The following is a 16,107-nucleotide window of genomic DNA, read 5'->3' on the forward strand; positions in this document are numbered from 1 at the left end:
CTTACAAAAATCAATGTTGAAAAACATTTTTACATGTAATTGAAAAATAATATATTATTAAATTAAAATTTAAAAATAATAATCCTCATATCTAGGTAAATACATTATCTATTATGTGCCATGTGTACCAGATAATCATACAATCTCTTTCTTTGCCAATCAAATTTCCAAGTTCCTTTTGTTACCCAAGGCTGATGTTCTTTTTGAGAGTCTGATCACAGCTTCAGATGGACATGAAACACTTCAGAGTTCCTTTGGGACAAACCACACCTAAACAAAAATTTCCTCTGCAACGTACCCAACAAGTGGTTCTCCCACCTTTCCTTGAAGACCTTCAGAGATAGGGAACCCATCGACTATATACCAAAGCAGTCTTGGAAGCTCAAATTAGGAAATTTTTCCTTACATTAAACTGAAATCTGTCTTCTTGTAACTTCCTTCACCCCATGATCCTAATTCTCTGAGGCTGAGAAGAATTTCTCCTATTTTTTCCCCATGACAGCCACTCATGATAAGGATTTACTCAGATGTTCAAATACACTGAAGTCTCAGCTTGATATAATCTATGAGAACATGGATTTTTTTTTTTTTTTTTTTTTTTTTTACAAAATGAACCAGTCTTACTTCCCAATCAAGGGAGGTTTATTTAGTGGAAGTATAGGAAAAAGACTTGTGCTAACCCTATTTCACCTTTAGAATGATTCCATGGTATGGCCTAGATGACTGTATTACAGTGATGTTGTAGTGCAGAGGAAGGATGATCACTTGTTTACTTCTGGGGGTCAGAATCATCAGTGTTGAAAGACCCTCTTCCTAAGGCTGTGGCCATACTTGCTGGGTGGAGGCTGCTAGGGTTCCAAGCCGAGAAAGTGGCTGCACCCCAGAAGGATTTTCTTGTTCCCACAGGCCATGGTTCAAAGACCCTGTCCAATTTACTTTTACTTTATCATTTGAGTTATCCTTTTTGTCTTGTTTTTCTCTGGCATATCCTGTGGACCATAAGACCAAGTAAGAAATACAGATTTCTAAAGTGCTCAGTCATCCAGATAAGAAGCATTTGTGGATCATTCTCATATGCCAGAGGATTTAAAACATTTTAATAATCCTTTTTTACTTAAATTTTTTCATTTTTTGTGAACTTGGCAAATACCAACCAACATGGACATTCCCATGCAAAACGAAGAAAAAGAGGACCAAATAAAAAATCGTGACTATTATGTACTTTTAGAAAATATTAAATTTTGTTTAAAATTGATCACAATGGTATCATGTTTCCTGGGGCAGCTAGATAGTGAGGTAGTGGGTAGAACACCAGCCCAGAAGTCAGGAAAACCTGAATTCAAATCTGGCCTCAGATACTTCACACTGCCTAGCTGTGTGACCCTGGGCAAGTCATTTAACCCCAATTGCTTCATCAAAAACAAAAAAAAAAAAGTGTTTCCCATGACAATAAATTTTAACATATAACTGGATATATTGGTCAACCTGCCATCCTGGGGGAGGGGATGGGGAAGAAGGAGGGGAAAAATTGGAACAAAAGATTTGGCAATTATCAATGCTGTAAAATTACCCATACATATAACTTACAAATAAAAAGCTATGATAATGAAAAAACAAACAAAAAAAAACATGTAATTGTTATTTCAAAGTTTGGAAAGTACTTTGTATGCATGATCTATTTGAGTCCCACCACAGCTGGGGAAAGTGGGATTAAAAAAGGTTAAGGGACTTGACCTGTGATTATACAAACCTAGTGCCAGAGACAGATTTGAATATCTAGGTCCAGTTTCAACATTTTAGCTACTGTGCCAACCTATTTTTGAAAAGTCCTTAAAATTGAGACTTTCTTTTATTAAAAAAAAAAAAAACAGCTCTGTTTTCTGTTTTATTAATTCCTTATGTTCAAATGAGGTAGCTAGGTAGTTTAGTGACCCTTCAATGAAGGGGCAGGAGTTCAAATACAGCCTCAGACACTTGTTAACTGTGTGACCATGGTCAAGTTTATTTAAGTCTCTGTCTCAGTTTTCTTATCTGTAAAATGCACTGGAGAAGAAAATGGCAGACCACCCCAGTATCTCTGCCAAATGGAGTCACAAAGAGTTGAAAACAACTGAACATCAATTGATTATCAAGAAATTGACATCAATAAAGGCACAGACCCATCAAGGATGGATGTGTCGTTATGTTCTACATTACCTGAGCTGGCATCTCCTTCGATCTCAGTTTCACTGGTTTTATTGCTGTCAGAATTTCTAGAATTCCAGGCAAAATCAAGCAAAAAAAAACAAAGAAAAAATGAAAATCATTGTGAATTGTGTTTTTGGGAGAAGAGGGTAGCATATATTGGAGGCTGAGGCTTGTGGATCACTTGAACTCTTGAGTTCTGACGTGCCCCAAGACTAGAATCCAATCATGGGAGTCTGAACTCTAAATTCAGTATCTCAGGAACTAGAGATCACCAGACTGCCTAAAAAGGGGCAGTGCCTACCCCAAATGGAACAGGTCAAATCTCCTTTGCTTATCAACAATGGGGCAGCCCAAGAGTGCTCACTGTACTTCCATAGCCTAAGCAAGTTCGGGATACCCAGTCACCAAAAAAAAAAACCTCAAAACTGGGTCTTTGTATTTTACCAAAGCAGAAATGCTTTAGACAAAGACATAAATATAGAAATGGTAAGTTATGATTATATTTGGTGGGCATGATGCTGCTAAAAAATGCCTAGAGAAAAGATGGGAATGACAAGGGGGAGTGAGTGAAGAAGAGCCAACCTTTGCCTGTGCTAGGGAATGAGTGGGTACCACTCCATCTGTTCTGGACTCTGCCTAGGGCACTTATTAGTTGCATATGTCTTAACCCAAATGCAAAATCTGGTATTTTTGCTATCTGATGGCCCACCCTGTCAACAACTAGCGGTAGGTTCAATTAAGTACAAAGAAGGGCTTGATTGAAATCTCTAAAACAGTGATTGGGTGGAAACCTCTTTAAGCATATATATTAAAAGATTTGGATTTTTTTCAATTAAAATTTCATAAAACTAGTACTTAGCAGGTATTAAAAGTTAAAAATAACCATGTAATGTCTTTAAAGATAGCACAAAATTAATAGCAATGGGACATACAAAATAGAGGAAGGAAGGAAGGAAGAAGAAAGGAAGGAAGAAGAAACATATGAAGAAGAGTAAGGAACAATATGTAGCAATGTCACAGGAGAGGAAGAAAGAAGGAGGGAGGTTAAGGGAAATAAAAAGAATCAGAAAGAGAAAGATGTCAAATAAATAATTGGGACTAAGAAGAATTTAAAGGAAGACACAAGCTGGAGAGAGAGAAGGCAAGAAAAACACAAATGGAGAAAGGGACAATTATATTGAATTATAGTATACTATGGAATGTGAATCAATTGATTGCAAATAAGACCCAAGTGTGTGGAGGGAAGAAGGGAACAACAAGGGACAAGGGACAAGTGTCAAGTCGGTTCCTATCCCAAAGAGAGATTTGGTTACTTCAGTATTGAAGTCAAACCTATTACAAGCAACTTAATTATATATTATTCTGTCTATTATAAAGAAAGGGTAGGAAAGGTAGTGAGTCTGGATCAGAATAAAATGTGGAGAAAAGCTCGATCCAATCCTACAAATATTTTTTAGATACCTACCATGTGCTACCCATGGGAATACAATGATTAAATAGAACTTGGTTCCAGACCTCATGGAATTGGCAATATAGTAGGTAGAGGGGCAGCTAGGTGGAGTAGTGGATAGAGCACCAGCTCTTAAGTCAGAAGGACTTGAGTTTAAATCTGAACCTCAAACACTTAACACATCCTAGCTGAGTGACCTAGTCACTTAATCCCAATTGCTTCAGGGCAAAAAAGGAATATAGTAGATAGAATATTCTAAATATAAAGAGGTGAGTGTGAAATGGATTGTTAAGTAGGAAAACTCTTGTAGGCCACATCCCAACCAGCATCAGATTATGGACATTAATTACAGCTGTTCTCTTTCTTTTACATGCTAGTAAGTATAGTTTACCCACTTGCTTAAATGTAGTTAATTTTATATTTAACCAGTTAATTTCCTAATTTCCTTTCATGTAGTCACAAGATCTCTATGCAGTGGGAATTGAGATTTGCTATACTGTCTTTAACTGGGGCTGCTACCACCAATATTACTGTGCTTTTTTTTTTTTTTTCTGATTAAATTGGTTTGCTTTTACTTAAAAATGTTTTTTAAAAAGAGTATTCCAAACACAAACGAGTAAAATGCAAAACAATATTATGCATAAGAAATAAAAACAAAATTACTGAATGAGCCAAAGAAACATTTCTAACAAGGAAACACTGTCAATTAAGGGTTCACTGACTGCTTAATAGCTATAACATCTTATATCCTCAACTCCTCATCCCTACACTCATTAACCAAGCTACATCCCTCCCCCCAACCTTGTTTTTGCTAGAAGTTGACATTGGCTTCAAGAGAAATTGTCAGGGATTAACTGTGGGTGCAAATCACTTACTTTAATTGGTCTTTCTTGGTGGTAAAATCTATAGAAAGATCAGAGAGGGTTTCATGTACCCCTGTGGCCATCTGCAGCATCAGGTTCTCCCTTGATTGAGAGATCGAAGAGGCACACTTTGTTGACTACATGAAAAAAAATTTCATGGTGAACCAGGTTCCTAAGACTGAAGGTATGTGACAGCAAAAGGGACCTTTTTTTTTTGTTTTTTGTTTTTTGTTTTTTATTTTATAATAACTTTATATTGACAGAATCCATGCTAGGGTAATTTTTTTACAACATTATCCCTTGAACTCACTTCTGTTCCGATTTTTCTCCTCCCTCCCTCCACCCCCTTCCCTAGATGGCAAGCAGTCCTATATATGTTAGGTATGTTGCAGTATACCCTAAATACAATATATGTTTGCAGAACCGAACAGTTCTCTTGTTGCACAGGGAGAATTGGATTCAGATGGTAAAAATAACCCGGGAAGAAAAACAAAAATGCAAATAGTTCACATTCATTTCCCAGTGTCAAAAGGGACCTTTTTTTCTCACCTCTGAGATACAGAGTTATGAAAGAGTCCAGAAGTCACACCATTTTTTTCTTAATACTCTGACCTTTAACTTTACTCTTAATTTGAGGGCAATGATTTAAAGAGTCAGAATTCCCTCCCTCAGATCAGGAATAAGAGACAGGGCCAAATTTTCCTTTGGTAAAACAAGAAGAATTTTGAAAGATAGTATCAACATGGTTGATAATTCAAAACAGAAGTTTCATACTCCTACTGAAAAAATGTTTACCTGGATTCTCCCCTAGAATTTAACGAAAACCTTTTCCTAAGTTTCCCAATTTATTATTCTCTCTTTCCTTCTCTGCCCATATCTCTAGATTTCATTCTATCTTATTTGTATACAATTATACCTTTTCTACACTGTGGTGGGAAGGGGCGTGTGCCCCCACAATCTGAAAAATCCACATAAAAATTTTTGGCTCTCCCTTTGTACCAGAGAAGAAGTCTGATTTTTTTTTCTATTTTTTATGGGGTGTTTATGGTACCCTTTGAGTAAAATTTGGACTAAGTATTGATCATAAGCCAAAGGTCATATGTAAATCAATGTTAAGTAAAAATACCAGCTTTATATGTTGTCAGCTGGTGTTTTCAATTCTTTTTGCAACTATTAATTTTTTCTTTAATTCCAACTTTAAAAAAGAAATTATGATTAAGTATAGCATTAAAAAATAAAATATGTTGGTATTATACAACACTAGATATATATTTCATGCATTTTTGAATTTCTAAACTTTCTCTGTGTTTTCTGTGGCTTTCACAAAATTCCCCCCAAATCCCCATTTCATTTTTTATGCCAATCCTTGATGGGGAAGGTTGTGATGTGAAAGGGATAATTGTATGTTTTGTATAGATTTATCTATGTACATGTTGTTTTCCTACATAGAATATAAATTCCTTGAGGGCAGGTACTTTTTCATTTTCAGTTTTATATCCTCAGGATCTGGAATTCAGTACCTAAACACATAGTAGATACTTCATAAATATTTGTTGCATTGAATTTGTATTTATAATCCTAAGATCCTGTTTTTTTCTTCCTCTTTCCCTCCCCTCCTTCCTTCCTTCCTTCCTTCCTCTCTCTCCCCCTTTCTTCATCTTCCCTTCTTGTCTTTTTTCCCCTTTCTCTTAACATAATTTGGAAGTAGCAGTTTTTAAAAGCTAACATGCCACTAAATTTACTAATTAAAAATTTTTATTTCCTGTTCTTCATTTTAAAAACAATTAAATTGAACATATGCCCTCTAAAGAAAATAATTTTTATTTATGCATGGACATACATTATTTTTACTTCCTATTAAGTCAATTACTCTAAGAAAATCAATACATTCAACAAGCTATATTTATTACTTGACAACTATGTATAGAGAACTATGTTAGATTTTGGGAGAGTTAAAAAAAATTAATTAGGATACAAGTTCCTGACCCCATGAAGTTTATATTCTAACGATAAAATTGATTTTTAAAAACTGATAAAATTGCTTGCTTAAAATTTTTTATATCTATCATCTATGCACTCACTTGAGTCAAGAAAGACTCAAGTCTTACTTGAAGACTAACTACTCTAAACCATCCCCCAATGATTGATCCACACTTAAAGATTGAGGAAACAGCAATCTTACTTCTTCCAGAAAGAGTGTGCTGGGTGTTTTGGGTACCAAACAATGATTCACAAGAATTCTAGGATCTTTGGTGGTGATGGACAGGCCCTTCTGTAGAATGTTCACCAGTCGGATCCAAAAATCGAAGACAGTATCAGGATGTTTGGGATGGAGCTTCATAAAATAGATCTTTTCAGTCACAGTTCTGATCCTCAGGATGCGTAGGGACTTGTCATAGATCACAATCTCCACAAATTTCAGTGGGATGATCCTAAAGGCATAAGTGAAGACACCACCAGTGAGAATTAATCACTTTGGATAAAACAAATCTGTCCTTAACCAGGAAGTCTCATTTTCTCTGCTTGCTTTTATCAAACACTGGATAAATTCCAGTCAGATTCCATCCACAAGCAGTCCAGTCCCACCAGTGCCTACTGTGTGCTGGATACTACTACTGGATACTACTAAATGCTGAGGGAGTGACTGGGAATCTAAATATAACTCCCCTCTGAGTCTAGAGGGATTTCCTTTAGAAAAAAAGTGGAAACAAATCTGCCTAGAACAAATGTGGTTTTAATAATTCAAGAAAAAAGACATCAGCCTATTTTCCTTTATAATAGAGAGGATGAACTTCCTAGACAAGAACTAAGGGTGAGTAGAGTAGTTAGGGAAGTAGAAAAAGAATAAATTATCCACATGTTACTGTTCTCAAAGCACTTCCCCTTTCTTTAAAACAGCTTCTTAACCCCTTCTACTCCTTCTGTCACCCAAATAATAAAATATTAAGAGTAATAACAACAACAATAATGTTTATGGTGTTTTTAATGATGATGTATTTATTACTTCCTCAGCTCTGCCATGTTTTTTTTTAAAAGCCTGATGCATTTCCTAATCCTTCAGTGCTGATGTTCCTCCCCTTCCCAAACTATCTCGTATTTATTTTGGAATATATATTTCATATATACTTATATAAGTACACACTGACCCTTCACTACAATATAAGTTTTGTGAAGTTAGAGACTATTTTGTTTTTAAGACATCATATCCCCCAAATATGATATAGTTTATAACAGTTTGATAAATACAGAAGAAGGAGGGGGAGAAAGAGGAAGAAGAAAATGAAGAGGAACAGGAGAATGAAGAGGAAGAAAGAAGAAGAAGAAGAAAGAGGAGGAGGAAGAGGGGGGAGAGGAGGAGGAGGAGGAGGGGGGAGAAAGAGAAAGGAAGAGGAGGAGGGGGGGAGGAAGAGGAGGGGGGAGAGAAGAAGGAGGAGGGGGAGGAGAAAAAGAAGGAAAAGAAGAGGGAGGAGGAGGAAAAGAAGAGGAAGAAGAAGAAAAGAAGGAGAGAAAAAAGAAAAGAGAAGGGGAAGAGGAGAAGGAGATGAAGGAAGAAGAGATAAAGGAGGAGGAGGAGAAGAAGAAGAAGAAAGAGGAGGAGGAGGAGAAGATAGAGGAGGAGGAGGAGGAGGAAGAGGAAAAGAAGAGGAAGAAGAAGAAAAAGAAGAGGGAGGAGGAGGAAAAGAAGAGGAAGAAGAAAAAGAAGAAAGAGAAGGAGAAGAAGAAGAAGAGAAGGAAAGAAAAAAGAAAAGAAGAAGGGGAAGAGGAGAAGGAGATGAAGGAGGAAGAGATAAAGGAGGAGGAGGAGGAGGAGGAGAAGAAGGAGAAGAATGAGAAGAAGAAGGAGGAGGAGGAGGAGCAGGAGAAGGAGGAGGAAAAGGAGGAGAAAAAGGAGGAGGAAAAGGAGGAGAAAGAAGAAAGAGGAAGAGGAGAAAGGGAGGAAGAAGAAAAGGATGATGATGAAGAAACAAAATAATAAAATTTTTCAATTTAAACCCTCAATGATCCTTTCTATGTTTTTTTTTCTTTTTCTGTACCCAGTTGTTGAGTGTCCTCTATACCAGCCATTGAATCATAAAAGTTCATTTCCAACGTCTTCTCTTTCAACTGTTTATTTTACTTGTTTACCTACTAAGAGCGATAGTTGGTGTATTGATGGTTCTGATCCATGTTGATAAATGTCCCTGGGGCCAGGTGACCTTAGCCATCAGAAAGATGTTTGGCAGTGGCAAGCATGGCACTGAGGAGGTCACTCCAAGGACCACAGTTGTGAATCTATCCTCAGCATCTACCCAGTCCTCAGTCTTTGTGACCTGAAAATCAATTCCAGTGGCAAAGATCAGAAAAGAACTAAAGTCTAGTGGCTGAAGGAGGAGGCAATTAAGAAAGCATGAGCGAGATAAAGAGAATATTAAATTGGAAGCAATAAATAGTTTTGGAGCTTGGTATGTGGCTCCCAGTGTGGCAATGATTAGGTCTCAGCAGACACTGGGTTGGATGGATAGATCCCACCCAGAATGGTCCAGATGAATGGTCCTGCCATCTCTCTTTCCACTCATATTTGTATGAGTCCCTTTCCATATATTCTACACTGCTGCCAAAGTAGATGGCTGTCCCCTGCCTATCTTTTATACCTTCTGTCACCTCTGTGTCTTTTCTGACACTGTTCTCTCTGCTTAGAATGCCCCCTTTATCTTTTCCCCTCCACAACACTCAGTTGTTGAGATCCTACTTATCCTCTGAAGCCTCTTCCAAGAGACCTTCCTTGATACCCCCATTGTTAGAGATTATTCCCCTCAAATCTCACAAGATTTTATGGCTCTCACAGAGTTATTATAGGAGGCAGCCAGGTGGTGCAGTGGATAGAGCACTGGCCCTGAAGTCAGGAGGACCTGAGTTCAAATCTGGTCTCAGACACAACACACCTCTTAGCTGTGTGACACTTAATCCCAATTTTTTCAGCAAAAAATAAAACAAAACAAAGTTATTATACAATTTTTTGAATTCTATCTGTCTGTATACTTGTCATATACTCCTAATTAGACTGTAAACTCCATGAAAAACAGGGACCTAGGCTTAACTTTTTGACTTTGCCCTGTGTGCTTGGTATATATTAATAAATATTTATTAAGTTGTATTGTCATTTATCCTTTTGTGTATATGTTTTACCTCTCCAACTAGAATGTGAAGTCCCAGGGGAGAAGCTGTGTTTGATTAGTGTTTTATAATAGTGTGCTGCTGTAAGAAGGAATGAGGGGCATTGTGTTGATTGAAATGGGAATTCAATTGAAGTAATGAATACTTTTTTTTAAGTACTAGAAACTTGGTATGAGGCAATTACTAGGGAATATCTACAAGTTAATTATCTGCAGCAAAATTTTAATCCCCCACTGGCTTCTCTTGCCAACTAACACATTTCTGAGGCTGATCTCATTGTTATCTGTGATAATTGAGGCTTTTTCTCATGACAGACATCCATCTACTAGGTAAATTATGGCTGCTGTGATTTATCTACCTGCTTGTTGATATTCAGAGAAAAGTGTGGTGAAATTTGTAGGTATGTGTTACCAAATCAATAATAAATCCTAAGCTCTCCCTGAAAAACTGTCCAAAGGATCTGTCCCATCAAATACAAATGAAAGCATTCTGCTCCAATGCTTAATCCAACACTAGCAACATATTGGCATTTGGCAGCTCTTCCTGATGGGAGACCTCAAGGAACAGTGAGTCCTGCCTCAAACCCAACCCAATTCATTTTGACAAGTACCATTAAATAAAAGTTTACAATGTTAGCTTTTTTTCCCAAGAATCTTTAAGATCAATCTCATTTTCCTTCTGGTCTTTCACTAAACTTTTCTGGATATAAAAGGGTATTAAATTCTTTAGAATTCCAGTTCCTTCCCGGAAGGTCCGTTCCTAAAAGCAATAGTTATAACTGGGTGTTAGCTTTGAAATTTTAACTAACATTAGCTTCCACAAAATATGATTAGATGGATAAACCAGCTGCCAAAAACAAATCCTTCTTTTTTTAAAGTCAAATAAGCATTTTTTGAAGATTTTTAAAAATTTATTTGCCATACTGCTGCCCTTTGTTAATTGTTTTGGATTAGGTATAAAAGCTAGCTCCTTTATTTGTCAGCAGATCTGATAGCTATTTTGTATGACCTGGGGCACGTTACTTCAGTTTCTTCATCTGGGAAATCATAGGGTTGTACTAGATAATAATTAAGATCATAATTGATATTTGTATAGTTCTCATAAGAGCTGGAATTTGAACACACTTCATCTTCCTGATTCTGAGTACTGAACTCTAGCTTCAATCTCATACTGCCTTTTCAGAATGAGGGCTAAGGTTCCTTTGAGCTCTAATATATTGATCCTAAATAGTCATTTGACTACCAATTTAGCTTATTGCTATCAAATTTTATGGGCATAATCCTCTAGAATCTTTGTGAACACATCTTTGAGCAGGATTATGATCCCAAACCTGGAAGAGAGTTGTAAAATATAAATTTCTTAAAAGCAGATGCTTACTATAGACAGCTGTTGAATCGAATATTAACAAATCTGATCTCCTTAATCCAGGATTCAGAAGGAGCTTAATCTCAGCAATTTCTTTAATTGTAATATGGGAATGACAATGCTTGTAGTGCTTACTCCAGAGGGTCATTATATAAAAGCACTTCATAAACCTTAAAGCATTGTCTAAATGTGAGTTATTGTTTTTATCTCCATGAATTTGAATAGAGAGCTGAAGTATTAGTAGCCTAGAATTCCACCCTCAATTACCATTACCCAGCGAAACTGGGTGGCACAGTGGCTAGAGCATTAGTCATATAGTCAGGAAGATCTGAGTTCAGATTCCACCTCAGATAGTTTTTGTCCATCCTTTGTTTTCTGAGAGGACCAATGACCTCATTGGGTGATGGCTTGACTTGCCTCATGGATTAGATTTTAAGTGAGGCAGAGCTGCATAAAGTCACCAACCTCATTCTGTCTTCCAAAGTCATTAAAGTCTGATGGCAGGACAAAAGTCAAGGCTACTGTCAATGGCCCAACATGCAGTGGGTGGCCTTGGTACCTTGGATGTTAAAACAAGCTCAAAATGCTTTGCAGCAATTGCGGGCTTCATGACCACTGGGACCAATTATTCTCATTCACCCAATCCACCTGGGGTAAGGAGGGGGAAATCTTCACATGTTTGGGGTAGGCAAGCTCCTAATTCACCAACAGTTTTGAGACCCATTGGAAACCTAGTTTAGCCTGTCTGCTAAGGTGGTTTTGCCATGGGCTGCTACTCATGCTAGAGTTTCTTGGAGAAGGTGAAAATTGGATGATAGGTCAACATCAAAGGGGGATAAATAGCCCTAGAAAGGGACTCAGGACAAGTCATTTCACAGCCATTTGCCTCAATTTCCTCAATTGTAATGGTGACAATTTTTGACTAAATTAGAAAAAATGATAAAATTCATTTGGAAAAACAAAAAGTCAAGAATATCAAAGAAAATAATGGAAAAAAAAATAAAAGAAGGAAGTTTAGCAGTACCAGATCTTAAACTATATTATAAAAAAGCAATTATCAAAATTATCTGGTACTGGCTAGGAAATAGAAAAGTAGATTAATGAAACAAAGTAGACATATAACAACCTTGTATTTGACAAGTTTAAAGACTTAAAATTTTGGTTTAAGAATTCATTATTTAGTAAAAATTACTGGGAAAACTGGAAAGCAATATGGTAGAAACTGAGAACAGATCAGTATCTTACATCATTTGCCAAAATAAGATCAAAATGGATACATGGATTTAGATATAGAGAGGTTACAAGAGAATTATAGATATTACAAGAAAATTAGAAGATTGTGAAACATTATTTAGCAGATTCATGGATAGATGAACAATTCATTAATAAAAAATAGAAAGGAAAAGCAGGTGTAAAATGGATAATTTCAATTACATTAAATTTTTAAAATGTTTATAAATAAAACAAATGTAACCACTATCAGAAGAAAACCAGAAAATCAGGGAAAATTTTTATAGACAGCTTGTCAGATAAAGGTCTCATGTCTCAGATATAGAAGGAATTTTGTCATATCCATAAGAATACAAATCATTTCTCAACTGATAGTCAAAGAATATGAATAATTTTCAGAAGAAGAAATTAAAGTCATCTATAATCATATGAAAAAATACTCTAAATCACTATTGATTAGAGAAATGCAAATGAAAATAACTCATACTACATCATATTTATCAGAATGGCTAAGATGTCAAGAAAAGATAATCATAAGTGTTGAAGAGGCTGTGGAAAAAGTGGGACACTAACGCACTGTTGGTGAAGTTGTGAAATGATCCAGCCATTCTGGAGAGCAGTTTGGAACTATGCCCAAGGGGCTATAAAACTAAACATACATATCCTTTGATCTAGAAGTGCCACTATTGGATCTGTATCCCAAAGAGATCATAAAAAAGGAAAAAGTATCCACATATGCAAAAACATTTGTAGCAGCTCTTTTTGTGATGGCAAGGAATTGGAAATTGAGTGAATGCCCATCAGTTGGGAAATTACTAAATAAGTTATGATATATATCATAACTTACATATGAATGTTATGGAATATTAGCGTTCTTTAAGAAATGAAGAGCAAGCTGATTTCAGAAGAGTCTGGAGAGATTTATGTGAACTGATGCTGAGTGAAGCAAGCAGAATCAGGAGATCACTGTACAGATTGTGTGAAGGTCAAATATGGCAGACTTAATTTAATTCTTCTCAGCAACACATTGATTCAAGACAATTCCAATAGACTTGGGTTGAAAAATGCCATCCGCATCTAGAGAAACAACTATGGAACTTGAATACAGATCAAAGCATGCTATTTTCACTTTTTTTTGCCCCTTTCTCATGGTTTTTCCCTTTTGTTCTAATTTTTCTTTCACAACATGACTAATAAGTAAATATATTTTAAAAGATTGTATATGTATAATATATATCAGATTGCTTGCCATCTTGGAGATAAGGGAGGTAAGAGAGGTAAGGTAAATAAGTTTCAACATTTTAATGAATGTTGAAACTCTTTATATATAATTGGAAAAAACAAAATAGTATTAAGTGGGGAAAAAAAGAACATGAGTCATTCCTCAATTAAAAATTGTCAAAGAATATAAACAGTTTTCCAATGAAGATATCAAAACAATTTATAGTCACATGAAGACATGTTCTAATTCATTATTGATTAGAGAAATGCAAATTAAAAGAATCTTGAGATATCATTTTATATCTACCAGACTGGCTAAAATAATTGAAGGAAAAAGTGACAAATGTGGAAGGGCATGTAGAAAAATTGGGACACTAATTCATTGTTGATGGAATTGTGAATTGCTCCAACCATTTTAGAGTAAACTGGAATTATGCCCCCAAAATTATTAAATAATCTATATCTTTTGACCCAATACCACTATTTTCAAAGATGATTGGGGAAAAAAGGAAAATAACCTATATGTTCTAAAATGTTTATAGCAGTTTTCTTTGTGATGGCAAAGAAATGGAAATAGTACAGATGTCAATCAGTTAGAGAATGGCTGAATAAGTTGTGGTATATGATTGTTGTGGAATACTTCTACTACTGTGTTGTAGGAAATGATGAGCTCAATTGTATTAGAATTATATTAGAAAAACATGGAAAGGCTTGTACAAAATAATGAAGAGCAATATGAGCGGAACCAAGAGAATACTGGATATAGTAAACAGCAGTATTGAATGAATAAATTATTTTGACTATTATAAATAACCAAATTAACTAGAAAGAACACATCAAGAAAGACACTATCTGCATCCAGAGAAAGAACTGAAAAAGATGTATAGAATGATTTTACTATATATACATATATATTTACACACACAAATATTTTTGTCATAATAGCCATCTCTGGAGGTAGAGAAAGAAAAGAAAAAAAAAAGAAATTTACATGATAATTTTATTGTAAATTTGAAAAGAATAGTAAGTTGAACAAAATAGATTTGCAGTTTCATGTGTAATCATCTTTTTTATTGTACTATTATAGAAATGCTTGTTTCATTCCATAATATAAAAAAATCATACTATATAGACTTACAAACCCAGGCAAGCAGCATATAGGACTTTCAAGACAAATCTAAACTGGTATCTCTAGCCCGTAGTGGTAATAGTACAACTTTAAACCACTAAGGCTCCATTTTGTGAATTATATCATGATGACAATTTCCCTGATTTTGAGAGAAAAAAGAAGTTCTATGGACCTGTTAGATCAACGTCTATCTGATATTCTCCATCCTTGGCTTTCCAGGGATGACTCTTCCAGGAAGAATTTCCAAAACATTCCTAATGGTGGAAGGTAGAATTCAAAGGCATAGCTCTAGCATTAACATTTTACTGAGTCTTAATTTTCATTATCATTCTAGTCATCTCATTTGGACTCATGGTTCAGAAGGGTGGAAATGGAGGAGACAAAGAGAAAAGATAGGTACAAGAGTTGAACTTCAAAACTAAAGAACTTTTTTTTCCCAGCAGTTCAAATCTGATGCCTTTTTCAGTTCAAAACCCTGTGAGTGACTCAATTACCATGAAAATTTAGAACCTAATCCTCTAACTTCCCTTGCCACCTCCCCTAGGAATTCCAAAGCTAATATGAGTCTCCCAGTCATTGCCTGGGTACAGGGTTGAAGAGACCTCTCTTTTCTCAAAAGAGGATAAGAGTACCTGGATGAAGTTGCTTTCAAATACAGCTGAATTGGGGAATAGATTGAACTCTGGAGAATGAAGCAGCTGGCAGAGTAGACCTTCTTCCACCCCAAGGGCCACTCCAGGGTATGGTTCACCAACCATGATGGGTGGAAGGCCCCTAATGTCTGTCATTGGATCCCGGGAAGAGCAAGCTTGATAACATTATAAGTGCTTCATTGTGGCCTGGCCCAACTGCCTCATTCTGGTATGGTTACTGAGATCCTGTGCCACCATCACCCCCTTGTTATAGGCTGTGTCCATCAGAGCCTGGGCAGGGCTCTCGGCTCATAATGGTATAGGGATGACATCAAGGGACTTGATAGCAGCAGGAAGGACAGAAGGTGATTGGGGAGCAAAAGCCAATGATTAGGAGACTCCTGGGTTAAAAAAAGAGTTGGATCCCTCCTCCTTGGAAAAGAGATTTAAGTTCAATTCATTTCAACAAGCATTTATTAACATTTTTAACTATTTAAGGGACAATGCTAGATGAGGAGAAATAAAAAACAAAAATGGAAGAGTTCATGCAGGGATGGTTTAGCATAAGGAAAATTATTAACATAATTATAACAAAAGTAAAGAAAACCATATAAGTATACCAAAAGATGCAGAAAAAGCTTTTAACAAAGTATAACATTCATTCCTATTAAAATACTCAAAATCATAGTTATACATAGATTTTTTTCCCCTTAAAATGATAAGTATCTACTTAAAACCATCAGCAAGCATTTTTTTGTTAACAGGAATTTGGATAAGATCAGGAATGAAACAAAGATGTCTATTATCACCAATGTCATTCAATATGTTATTAGAAATGCTAGCAATAATGATAATAGAAGACAAAGAAATTGGAGG

At 35.9% G+C, this 16,107-nt stretch overlaps 1 protein-coding gene across 1 annotated transcript; it reads right to left on the bottom strand.

Moving 5' to 3' along the window:
- Positions 1–624: 624 nt before the first annotated feature.
- GARIN1A (golgi associated RAB2 interactor 1A) lies at positions 625–15,474 on the bottom strand. Its single transcript, XM_051961215.1, has 6 exons — positions 15,232–15,474; positions 8,626–8,810; positions 6,683–6,932; positions 4,513–4,637; positions 2,197–2,252; positions 625–989 (listed from the first exon to the last, which is right to left on the bottom strand). The coding sequence occupies exons 1-6, from the start codon at positions 15,385–15,387 to the stop codon at positions 814–816; spliced, it is 948 nt and encodes a 315-aa protein (XP_051817175.1). The 5' UTR covers positions 15,388–15,474; the 3' UTR covers positions 625–813.
- Positions 15,475–16,107: the final 633 nt, after the last annotated feature.

Source organism: Antechinus flavipes, chromosome 5 (assembly GCF_016432865.1).
Source record: "Antechinus flavipes isolate AdamAnt ecotype Samford, QLD, Australia chromosome 5, AdamAnt_v2, whole genome shotgun sequence".
Lineage (NCBI taxonomy): Eukaryota > Metazoa > Chordata > Mammalia > Dasyuromorphia > Dasyuridae > Antechinus > Antechinus flavipes.